General features: G+C 39.0%; 1 protein-coding gene across 3 annotated transcripts in view; it reads right to left on the bottom strand.

Moving 5' to 3' along the window:
* Positions 1 to 607: 607 nt before the first annotated feature.
* RANBP3L (RAN binding protein 3 like) overlaps positions 608 to 12,752 on the bottom strand; it is a 39,003-nt gene continuing 26,858 nt past the window's right edge. For 2 of the 3 annotated variants that reach the window (XM_066988644.1, XM_066988646.1), the window contains 2 exons: positions 8,996 to 9,185; positions 3,188 to 4,423 (listed from right to left, as the gene is read on the bottom strand). In XM_066988644.1, coding sequence (XP_066844745.1) covers positions 4,368 to 4,423; positions 8,996 to 9,185 — 246 coding nt within the window. In that variant the 3' untranslated portion in view covers positions 3,188 to 4,367. The other variant, XM_066988645.1, reaches the window with a different exon arrangement.

Consider the following 12,752-nt stretch of genomic DNA (forward strand, 5'->3'; position numbering starts at 1 on the left):
GAATTGCCAGCTCTGCATCCTCTCTACATACTATTTAATCACTGTGATTTGTTAGAAATTTTGTATGAAGAAGTTATGTTCAGTAAATAAATAAATACATAAAAGCATTCATCTGAAAAAGCATAGAACAAGTTGCTCCATGAACAGCAAAATTAGTGATGTCTAGTTTCATATGGATTTGGTGCATATGAAATGTCTCCATTCTACTCTTCAGACCACAGTAACCCCAGGTAGCCATCCTCCATCGTTTTCCTCTCTCCTTTCTCCCTGTTCAGAACCAGGAATGCCACACTCAGCCCCACAAGCCTCACAGAAAATAAAACCAAGCTTACCCCGAGACTGTTTCCTGAAAGGATACCACTGTCTGAGTTGTGTCACCCCAAAACTGCCAATTTTCATGAAGAACTTAAATTGTCTTGGAGCTTTGTACCTCCTGGCAAATTTTTCCAAAACTCAACTGGGCTCAAAGTAGGTCTGAGAGACAGAGGGGTAGGGTATACAGTTGTTTAAATCTTTCCTTAGGAAAACAGGCTAGAAATAGTGGATAAGAACAGTCTGTAGGAAGCTCTGATTTGGACACACAATAAGACAACTAGTTAGATGGAAATTAAAGCAGTAGGAAAATTGTTTATTATTTAGGCATAGAAATTGTTGCTCCAGCAGTCATAAAGTGGCAAACTTTACATTTCCAAACCCAAGTTGATATATTACATATTAGCATACCTTCAGTCTCGAGAAACAATGAAACTTAGTGCAACGAGACAAGACAGAATAAATAATGGATTAGGATATAAAGAGTAAAAATTCATACCATAAATATGTCTGCACATATATTTATTTATGTCTTTTATTACCACAGTATCCAAACTCCTCACAATATTTAAATATCTCTTTTCCTCCTCAGCTTGTAGGAGATCTAGCTTCATTTTTAAATGTGTGTGATCATGTGTGTGTGTGTGCATACTTGTGTACATATAATAAGATCTTGAGAAAAGGCAGCTCAGAAGAGAGTTTGTGACTGATCGTAAGCTTTGTTCCTTACGCTGTGAGAGCAAATTATAAAGTTTTTAAGTCCTTTGTCTGCAAAAATTCTGTTGCACCTGCTCTGGAATGCTCCTTATTTCCCAATAATTTTATGCAGTAGTAGAATTTAGATGTTGTGGGATATCATGGCACTCTGGTGCTTACACTCGATTTCATGGAACGCTTTGATTACCCGGGCAGATTTTGAAATCAATCTCTACTTTCAGTGCATAACCAGCTGAACTCCAGGACAAAGTTCTCACTGTGACCTGTTGCTAAATACATGGAACTGCTTTTTTTTTTTTACAACTGCCGGTTTTTATAACATGGAGCTTAGCTCCTGAGTATGAGTTGCAGCAATGAAATATGAAGGTCAGTGATGGAAATATTGTTATGGTCGGGAGTGAGGCTGATAGAAAGGGACACAATGTACAGCTAGTCATGGAAAGAACATTTTTGTTATCAGCAAACTGAAGAGTTGAAGAGTTCCAGTGCTTCACTATTTGAGACAAATGTTCAGTAGTGAAGGACTTTCCTTTTCCTGAAGGCAAAAGTCCAGTCCCACTCAAGCTTTCTGTCATCCAGATGTCAGACAAGTGCTAATTTTGGCCAGCTATTTAAGATTCAGCGTAATCTAGATGCTAGTTCAGCTTCATCTGGATGCTAATCTTGACAGGGCGATGAGAATTCAGGAAGCTGGAATTCTTCCAACTTCATACATGTATGTTCAGATGGCAAAACTAAATTAAAACTTGAGTCTTCAGGTATGACGCAGCTTTTAAGGCTGAAAAATCATTACAGCTTTCTTAATTAAAAGGACTTCAGATATTTCAGAACTTTTTTTTTCAGCTCTGAGAATGACCAGGAAATAATATTTGGTAACCAACAAGATACAAGGAAGCAGAGTTGCAGCAAAATGATTACAGACACCTTCTTTGTCTGTTGACGGAAAGAATAGAAAGCACGGGGCATTAAATGGTGCCTGCACTGCGCATAGGCTTCAGAAGGATCTGGAAAGTCTTAATTCACAGGTGGCTTTACAGAGAATTGATTTTTCTAATTCTTCTTGAGGATGGTTGGGTAGTGAGAAGCAGTTTGTGGAATCACTTTTACAGAGTGATTGGGTCTTTGGCACTGTTTGGATTATTGCACATATTTGACGGTGTAATATATTAAACTCAATACAAGATGCTGTTTAGGGGTATCTGCAGCTAATAATAAAGCATAAATAATATTAGATATGCGTATACAAGATTTTATGCAGGTCTCTAGTTATACTGTCCATGCATTTATTTGTGTATATCAAATGGACTGTTAACAGTGCTTGTTCTGAGCAAGCAAAAAGCTATTCGTAAGTGCAAACAGATACACTTATAGATTTTAAAGCTCAGATGCCCCTGGGAACTTCTGTTTACAGTTCTTCGTGTTCAGTCCTCCTGGTGCTCATGGGTGTAAAAACAGATATTGGTTCTTTGCCCTTTAGCAAAATTCTACAACCAGTCTACAACTCCACATATTTAAAACAAACAAACAAAACACCACTTGCTTAGTTGTGAATTTTGATTTCTATTGGCCTTTGTCATGCTGAACTGCCACTCACAATTCTGCTTGTATGTACTTACAAACAAGATGCTGAATATTACCAGACAATTTTAAATAAATGTTTTCAGTGATGCCTAATTTAAAGTCTTCAAAATATATCTTTTAAATAAAAGACAAAAAAAATTTCTTTCAGGTATTTTATTATTTAATGGTTATATGTTTTTATCCATCAATATGATGAATAAAAATTGATTCCCTATAAAATTCCTTATTTTAATAATGCATCTAAGTATATTTAATTATAAAATCTGAAGCCTTTTTAATGACTCTTGAATACTGGATGCCATCATGTCATTCTCAGTGCAAAGCAGGCTGACTGGAATCCTCAAAAGTGCCTCTCAAGTTCTTTCCCAATGTATTGAACTTAAGCTGTCTCTAAAATTAATCTGTGCTTAAAAATTACAAAGCAAAATTCATCTGATTTTGTTCCTCCGGGTTCTGATGAGACATCTTAGGCATTTAGGGAAGATGAGTTCCCAGTGGTGCTGTTGTTGCTGTGTGGTAGCTATCATGAGCAGACTACGGGCTGCCTGCGGTTCCATCTAGAGTGATCTGAAATAGAATTTTTTAAAAACCTTGCTTATTTGAATGTATTCACATTTTGAAACAAACTGGTGTTTCATAATAACAAAGCAGTAGGTTAAAGTTTGGATACAATCAGTTCCTGGTTTAGGTAAATATCTAACAAGATAACACAGTATTATTCACAAATATTTGAGCATGTGAATAGTGAATGAATCCTGTGACTCCCCATGCCAATAAAGATGAGCACATGAGCACTAAAGATTCAGGTGTCTTGATAGGACAGTGCATCTGGGATGCAAAACAACTTGCCCTGTAAGGGGAGTACTGTCTTACGTAATTTGATGTTTTTAACACTTTGTAATAGGTGCTCAGTAAACTGAAAATCTGGCATATCTTCAAGTAACTCACTGGTCATGATAAAGTACCCAAGGGTGTCTGTGGTGGGTAATCTATAGGACTATTACTAATCTGCAAAAAGTCTTTATAGCTGATGTCAGATCCATATCACTATCTTACTACGTTTATAAATTGCTTTCATCTGGCCACCTCTAAACAAGTACTAAAAGTTTTAAACTTCTTACAGGTGATCTGAAAGGCCTTCCATTTTTCAGAAACATTACATTTGATTTCTCCATCCCCTTTCCTGATATGTCATCATTTAAAGCCAATCAGAGAGTTGCCTCTTCCACTATTTTTTTAGGTGTTACTGATATCCACTTCAAAGAATAAAGAAACTTGAACTCCAACAAATAAGTTAAGAATTAACTACTCCTCTGCTTTTTTTAATCACTATCTATGGTGTGTGTGTGTGTGTTAGATTAATGATTTGGAATCTTAACTTTAGCACAAGGTAAGAATTTAAATCGACAAAAAATATCAAACAGAGGTAGGTTTTTCAGGAGTTCCTATGATGTTGCTGAACAGTAGTTTCTTTAAAAAGTATTTTACTTTTTTTTTTTTTTAAAGAAAAAAAAAAGCTCTCTTAACAGTTTTAATCTTTATAAACACCAGGAGATGCCAGAGTCATAGTGAGGATATAAGTGCTATCCCACGTATAGCCCCATGCTGTACTAATACTACTGACATTTTGTACACCCCTGTGAAAGAAACACATTACGCCTCCCAAAGAATAACAGTTCTTCCTAAATCCTAATGCAGTTATAACACTTTAAGGACCTTCCATTATTTCTGATGACCTTGATGGGATAAGCACCTCTTTACAAATGTAAACAAAATGCATCTTTCTGGAACAAGGATGGAATCTCCTTGACAGCTATGAAGAAAACAGAAAAACCTCTTAGAAGTATCAGAAGCAAGAAGTAATATTTTCAGAGACATCTTAGTGACTATGGTGTCTAAGTAATGACTTCAGATCACCTGCTACCAATGGCAGGCAGAGATGTGGTTTTAAATAACAGATGCATGTTCTGGCTGGCTGATTTGGTGAGCCTGACATAGGTACCTTGTTTGTTTGTGCACAGTGGAAAGAGGTAGGCACCCTGCAAAAGATATGGCGCCTAAGTTAGAGAACCATCTATCCAGTAACTGTGTATGGCATTTATGCATATCAGCAGAGCAACTCAGTATTCCCACATGCTGAAACTGTAACAGCCTGTTGTCAATGGGCTTAGAAAACAGCTGTCACAAGACTGTATCTGCACCGATACCTGACACAGGTCTGCCAACACACAGAAAAATCTCAAACAGATGTTTGAGATCTATTAGCGAAGACAGAGGAGGAATTGGCAACAGTTTGCACATTCACTCACTCGTTGCAGAACACCTACTGGGTGCTAGGTCCTCCTTATCCACAGGGCTCATGTTCACCTTGTTGCCTACACGGAGACCATTCTCCTTCACTAGGCTATTCTGTATGAGTGGCCGCGGTTAAGGGGAATTCCCCATTCTGTTTGCTGAAGATCCTCCATACAGCAAATAATGTAAGGTTTACTAATCCCAGGAGAAGGGAAAAAAAAAAAAAAGAGAGTCATGCAACTCTCAAGAAGGCAGTAGCATTTCCCTCAGAAGGGAGTACTCTAGTTCCATTATTCATACCTTGTCATACCAGTATTTTGCATCGTTTTATCTGTAAAATTGTTTGGTGAGATATTTTTTTTTCGTATGTATTATGAAGAATTCTGCTGAGCTTTCCTCAGCTAGTTATTACAAAGATAACTTGAAGCAAATGTAGTGACAACGTTTAGCAGAGAAATAAATTTGCAATGAAAGAAATGGAAGAAGAGATTTGCCTGAGTTTGGTCAGCCTAGAAGTTTGCTGTCTAGTCTAAATTCATCTCCTCAACTCATTTTGTAGTTAGTGGGAAAAGATAAATACTTCCCAGAGAGTGATTGATCCCAACCACTCTAAAAATCTGTTCAAAGACAGATGAATTGTCTGTTTCTCTCCATTTAGATTTAAAAAGCAATTTGCTGTTGAAAGTATCCAAGCTGTGACTAGTGAAATACAAGCTGATAAAAATATCAGGTAAATAAACTTATTATTTATGGACCTTATGAAAACAGTATCTCTACTTGAAAGTAAGGCAATTCAATCAAGAATTTTGAATATATTGGAATAGATGTCTATAGTGAATCTGTAAAATGGTAGAAATACCTTTCCAACAATACGGTGTCCTTATATAGTGTTAATGTCCTGTGGATAGTATAATGAAGAATTCTGTATGTAAAAAATTTCTTGCACACATATAGAACCATTTTCATGTTCACAAATGCTTCATTTGTATATACCACACCTGGTTTTTTTCTTCTGTCTTTATCACTAAAGATAATTTTGATCTATTTTTTCACATGTTCTACAGTGTCATGAAACATATGGCAGAATCTGGGAAACTATGCTACTTCTGTTTAACAAGAAGGAAATTGCTTATATTAAGGAAAAGGCAGAACCGTTGTTACTTCCTCAGACAAAACATGTAGAATAGAATGAAATAAAGTCCAGGCATACTTTCTACTCTTATTTCTTGTAATGAAACAGTCATTGAGAATTTACGCTTCTTAACCTTTATAGTAGTCTAAAGGAGAGGCAATCTCTGAAAATGAGTTGCATCAATAAAAAATAAGGAGACATTTGCACACATACTACAATGAAAATGAAAGCATGCAGGATCTTAATCAAATGTTCTTAAATACACAGGATCTGATCTGTTGCATCCAAATGCATGTTTCTATGCTGGTATTAAAAACTGACCATGCCCTGCTCAAAAAGCCATGATGTATATTTTTTTCCTCTTTTGGAAATGGGAGTTCCAGGGACAGGCATGTGTAAGATGTGAATGTCTGCATGTAAAGTGTGACTTGGATACCAGTAACTGAAATTTATGCAAAATTAAAACCTCATGGCTCTGAAAATAATAGAAGAGATAAGGAGAGAATGACAGAAGTTGCCCAGAAAGTACTTGAAATGGATTATTAGAACTGCTGTGAGTAATTGTTTGGACATACATCAAAGATAGAAGCTTAAACTAAAAGGTTTGACACTCATGAGCACCTGACAGTCATATCTCAGAATCTGTTTGCTGGCTGCCATCTGAATATTTGTATCAAAAGTCTCTGCAAGTCAAAATAAATATTTGACTTGTAAATCTGTGCTCCTAAACTGCTTTGACATTCCCTTTCACCTCCTTTTTTTTTCTTTTTTCTTTTTTTTTTCCTAAAAGAACAAAGAGTTCTTATCAGAGTAATTCTGGAAAGGAATTAAATTCCATCCTGAGTTTTCAAGTTATCAGACTCTTTGTAAAGTCAATAGAGACTATTTAGGAATTACCAAGGGAATGTTTGATTAGCTGGGAGCAATCCAGGGAGTTCTCAAAGCCAACAATTTTACATTTCCTAAAAAGAATGAAGGTGTTTGTGAGAAAATGTTGTGTATGAGAATCATGCTTTGTTTAGAGCACTGAATGCTACTGAAATGTAGTTAAATAACAATTGACCATGGGAACAAGCACTGTAAAATGCATTTGCCAAAAGGGAACAAAAGGCTTATTTGTTTCCTTAAGCAAATGGTCACTCATAGCTATTACTTGTGCATGATTTGATTTTTGTTGAATAGTTTTAAAAGGAGTAGTTTATAATATAAGGACAGTATGTTACTTAGTTAAAGAGGGGAACTAATGATATGAGCAACAACTCAAATATGCCTGCTGTAGTCCTATGAGAAAACAACACAACTGGAAGCTTGTGCATCAATAGCAGTTTGGCACAAGTGAATGAATTTGCCACAGAAATTTGTTTTGTGTTCTGTTAAGACAGAAGAGCTTCTAAGTCTGACAGCTGTTTCTGCCTTGCTTTATGCAAATACAACTCCAGCCTTGCAGTGGGCTGTACCAAAAGTTTCTAGAGTAGGACTGTCAGCTTGCCCCTTATGTCCTGTTTTAACTGCACTCTTCTCTTTGAAAAGCCTACATTCTTGTTACGTTGAAAAAAGCTGCCAAAACTGGTATGTAAATCTTGACCCACAAGTCTCATAGACAAGTAGTTGTTACAGGCAATTAATAAGTACCTCAGAACCTCTAGTCATTTCTACTGAAATGTACTGAAGAAGCCTTTAGATAAAGCTTGACAATATTAAAATTTCTTAACTCCCAGCCTTTTATCAAAAGAGTACTCCACTGCTATAAAGCAAAGTAGATACTGGCAGATGGTCACTGGTGGTGTTCACCAGGGCTAAGTTCTAGGGCCAGTCCTGCTCCACATTTTTATCAATGATCTGGATGCAGAAGTGGAATGCATCAACATCAAGTTTGCCAGTGATACTAAACTGGGTGGTGCCGCTGAGTGCCTGGAAGAACAAGAGGCCTTGCAGAAGGATCTAGATAGATTGGAGCATTAGGTGATAACTGACGGCATGAAATTCAACAAAGGAAAATGCTGAGTGCTGCACCTGGGACAGAGCAATGGGCACAGGTACAGCCTGGGAGATGAGTGGCTGGGGAGCAGCTCAGCAGAACGGGACCTGGGGGTGCTGGCTCAACGTGAGCCAGCAGCGTGCCCTGGCAGCCAAGAGGGCAAACTTCATTTTGGTGTGCATTAAACACAGCATGGCCAGCCAGCCAAAAGAGGAGATTCTCCCACTATACTTAGCATTGGTGCGGCCTCACCTTGAATATCAGGTGCAGGTCAGGGCTCCACAATATAAAGAGGATGTTAAGGTCCTTGAAAGCATCCAGAGGAGGACAAAAAAGCTGGTATCGGGGCTAGAAGACATGTCCTGTGAGGAGACTCTAAGGACACTTGGGTTGTCCAGTCTGGAGAAAAGGAGGCTCAGAGGTGGCCTCATTGCTCTTTGCAGCTTCCTGATCAGAGGAAGTGAAGATGGAGGTACCGGTCTCTTCTCCCTGGGAACCGATCACAGGACGTGTGGGAACGGCACAAAGCTCCACCAGAGGAGGTTCAGACTGAACATTAGGAACAATTCCTTTACCATGAGGGTGGCCAACCACTGGAAGAGGCTTCATAGAGAGGTGGTTGCTGCCCCATGCCTGTCAGTGTTCAAGTGATGTTTGGACAATGCCCTCTATAATGTGCTTTAACTTTTGTTTAGCTCTGAAGTGGTCAAGCAGTTGGGCTCAATGATCTTCACAGGTCCCTTCCAACTGAATTATTTTATTCTATTTATACTTGATCTAGCAAAACCTAGTATTGTAACAGCAATAAGCTACAAGGAATTACCCTCATCTACCTGGAAAGGGGTATCTATAACAGAAACTTTGATGAAAGTTATATTCAGAAAAAAAAAAAGTACAATTCTATTGCTTAAGATTAAAAAAGAAAAAAAAAAAACAAAAAACAGAAGAATTACAACATTCCCAGGAAAAATTCTGCTTACCAGATCCACTGCTGCTCACTTGAGTCATTTTTTTATCATCTTCATCACTGTCACAGTTTAATGGCTGAAAAGCTATTTCTGACTCTATGTCTATTTGGGTAGCTTCTGGTTCTTGCTCAGCAAAGCTTCGCAATGCCACAAGGCGGTGATGTATCGCCGCATACAGATATCCAGCATCTTTTGAGCTTGCCTGCAGAAAATAAAATGCATACAGTCAAAACTAACCAAGAATAAACCCTATTTTTTACAGAAAAGATGAGAAATTTTCAGAAGTAGTAAAAGATCTTTTTTTTTTTCCTTTTTAATCAAAATCACGTAATATTCACAGTAATAAATTTCAGAAAATAACTTTAAATACAAAGAAGGTCATAATTCTCTAAGTAGTCAGAGTTTTATAATATGTAGCTGTTGATTATTTTATCTATAATCACAAGAAACTTAAAAATTATCCCCTGCAGAGAATGGTTCAGTTTGTACTGAATGTTTGATATTCCAGACAATTCCTAAATATAGTTCTAGAAGTAACAAAGCACTGAAATATTAATACATGTATTTGCATTTTGGTTTACAGAATAAATAAGACTTTTAAAACCTAACTACAAAAAATTTATTCCTGATTATATAATTTAAAGACACCATAAACTGTGCTCCTACTATTGATAAGAAGCTGTGCATCATCAAGAAGGGTATTGAGAACTAGACACAGCAACATTTTGAGCAGTCATGTCCTGAGTACCGTGTTTTGTTCCAGTCACCACATCTCAAGGATAATGTAGAATTAAAGAACGTACAGAGAAGGACACCAAAATCATCAAGGGAGTGGTGCATCTGAAGAGTTGAAACTCTTCAGTCTGAAGAGAAGTATGAGAGGAAATATAACTAAAGTTTGAAAAAATATAAAAATAGTGGATAAACCAAATATGGTACAGCTGTTTATCAGTCTACACAATAAATACACTAGGGTACGCTTAATAAAAGCAGTAGGATATCAGTATAAAACATAAAAGCAGGTGCTTATTTTCAGAGTAATTAAATTCTAAAATTTGCTGCCTCGGGGAACAGTTGGGGGCAGACAGTATGAACTGAAAACAGCCCAAAAATATAGTACTAAAAGACTAAAGAAATGAATCAGAAAAAATGTGGGACAACCATTTCATAGATACCAAAGGAAAGATGTAGGCATGCATGCTCTCATATGTAATATTATAATTTTGGATGCTGGGGGACTATGAGGTAAACAAACTACAGAAAATGGCTTTGCTCCCCAAAAGCACTGCATTTTGGTACTGTCAGAAGTACCAGTAGATTCCCTCATACACTCTTGTACAGCAAATAATCTACCAGAGGGTAAGTGAATGCACATTGTCTTTTGTAGCCCGATTTTCCTCTTCTGTGCATCATGTGGAGTAATTTTTATCTGTATCATTTGGAAATAGGAAGAAATATGTTTCATTTGTATTGGAATGACAACTTTCAATGGGCACAGGTAGAAAAGCTATGCAAATTGTGAAGCAGCAGCTGATCAGGGTCTCTGTGCTACCCATACCTGCAGCAGAGAACAGTTCTCTCCATGCAGCGAGGCAAAGAAGAAAGCAGTTCAGAATTGTTCAAGTTTCCCAACATCAAATGACATTCCCAATGGCCAAATCTGAGCTCTCAAGACAACATGTCTTTTTAGGAAATGCACGGTCATAAATATGAAAAGCCAGCTTATTCAGTCTAATTGTTTCTATCTGTAGCTTTCAAATTATTCATTGAAAAGTCAGAGTTCCTCTGTCACTTTAATCTCAGGTAAGCTCAAGCTTCTGCTAAGAGGGATGGACTTGCCTCCAAACCTACTCTGACTCCTTTCTGTGACCACCATTGTGCCAGTACTGCAATTCGGATGAATAAAATAAAGCTAAAAAACTAACAAGCAAATAACAACATCAAAACACAGATCAGTTCTCTGATCTACCACACTTAGGAGGAATTAAGCATGACTTCCCCCTGGTGAATCCATGCTGACTACTCATGATCACCTTCTTATCCTCTGCATGCTTGGAGATGACCTCCAGGATGAACTGTGCCATCACCTTTCCAGGGATGGAAGTGAGGCTGACTGGCCTGTAGTTGCCTGGGTCCTCCTTCTTGCCTTTTTTGAAGACTGGAGTGACAGTGGCTTTCTTCCAGTCCTCAGGCACCTCTCCTGTTCTCCACGACCTTTCAAAGATGATGGGGAGTGGCCTAGCAATAACATTGGCCAGCTCCCTCAGTACCCGTGGGTGCATTCCATCGGGGCCCATGGATTTGTGGATGTCAGGTTTGCTTAAATGATCTCTGACCTTATCCTCTTAACCAAGGGAAAGTCCTCCTTTCTCTGGACTTCCTCTCTTGTCTCCAGGGTTTGAGATTCCTGAGAGCTGAACTTAGCAGTAAAGACTGAAGCTAAAACGGCATTCAGCAACTCTGCCTTCTCCGTATCCTTTGTCACCAGGGGACCCACCCCATTCAACAGTGGGCCAACATCTTTCCATCTTCCTTTTTCTACTGATGCATTTGAAGAAGCCCTTCTTGTTGTCCTTGATGTCCCTTGCCAGATTTAATCCCAACTGGGCCTTGGCCTTCCTTGTCACATTCCTGCATACTCTGACAGCATCCCTATATTCCTCCCAAGTGGCCTTTTTTTTCCACATTCTGTAAACTTCCTTCTTCTGTTTGAGCTTTGCTAGGCACTCCCTGCTCTTCCATGCAGGTCTCCTGCCCCCTTTGCTTGCCTTCTTGCTCATAGGATTGCATCAATCTTGAGCTTGGAGAAGGTGATGCTTGAATACTGATCAGCTGTCTTGAACCCCCATTCCTTCCTTCCAGGGCCCTAAACCATGGGATTCTTCCAAGTAGATCCCTGAAGAGGCCAAATTTTGCTCCCCTGAAGTCCAGGGTCGTAATCCTACTTTTTGCCCTGCTTCCTCCTTGCAAGATCCTGAACTGCACCATATCATGGTCACTGCAGCCAAGGCTGCCACCGACCCTCACATCTCCAACTAGTCCTTCCTCATTGGTCACTACAAGGTCCAGCAGCACACCTCTCCTTGTTGCCTTCTCCACCATCTGTGTCAAAAAGTTGTCATCAGTGCACTCCAGGAACCTCCTGGACTGCTTGTGCCTAGCTGTGTGGCCTTCCCAGCAGATATCAAGGTGGTTGAAGTCCCCCATGAGAACCAGGCCTTGTGACTGAGAGGCTACTTGGAGCTGTCTGAAGAAGGCTTCATCTACCTCCTCTTCCTGATCAGGTGGCCTGTAACGAACACCCATAACAGTATCAGCCACGGTAGCCTGCCCTTTAATCCTTACCCATAAGCTCTCAACTTGCTCTACATCCACCCCTAAGCAGAGCTCCACACATTCCAGTTGCTCTCACATATAAAGAGCAACGCCACCACCTTGCCTTCCTGGCCGGTCATTTCTAAAAACCACACAGCCTTCCATGACAGCACTCCAGTCATGTGAGCTATTCCACCATGTCTCCATGACTGCAATGAGATCATAGCCTTGTGACTGCACACAGATCTCCAGTTCTTCCTGTTTGTTTGCCATACTACACGCATTAGTATACTAGCATGTCGGGGAGCTGAAATGCTCGTTTCTGATGCTGCACGTTTGTTTGTATAGAAACATTTCAGATGTCCTTCATTCAACTCATCCCCTTGTGCAGCAGACTGAAGGGCCTCACTAGCATGTAGTTCCTCAAATATTGGTGTGCAGTCCCGTAGCTTAT

The sequence above is a fragment of the Anser cygnoides genome, chromosome Z (genome assembly GCF_040182565.1).
Source record: "Anser cygnoides isolate HZ-2024a breed goose chromosome Z, Taihu_goose_T2T_genome, whole genome shotgun sequence".
In the NCBI taxonomy this organism is placed as follows: Eukaryota; Metazoa; Chordata; class Aves; order Anseriformes; family Anatidae; genus Anser; species Anser cygnoides.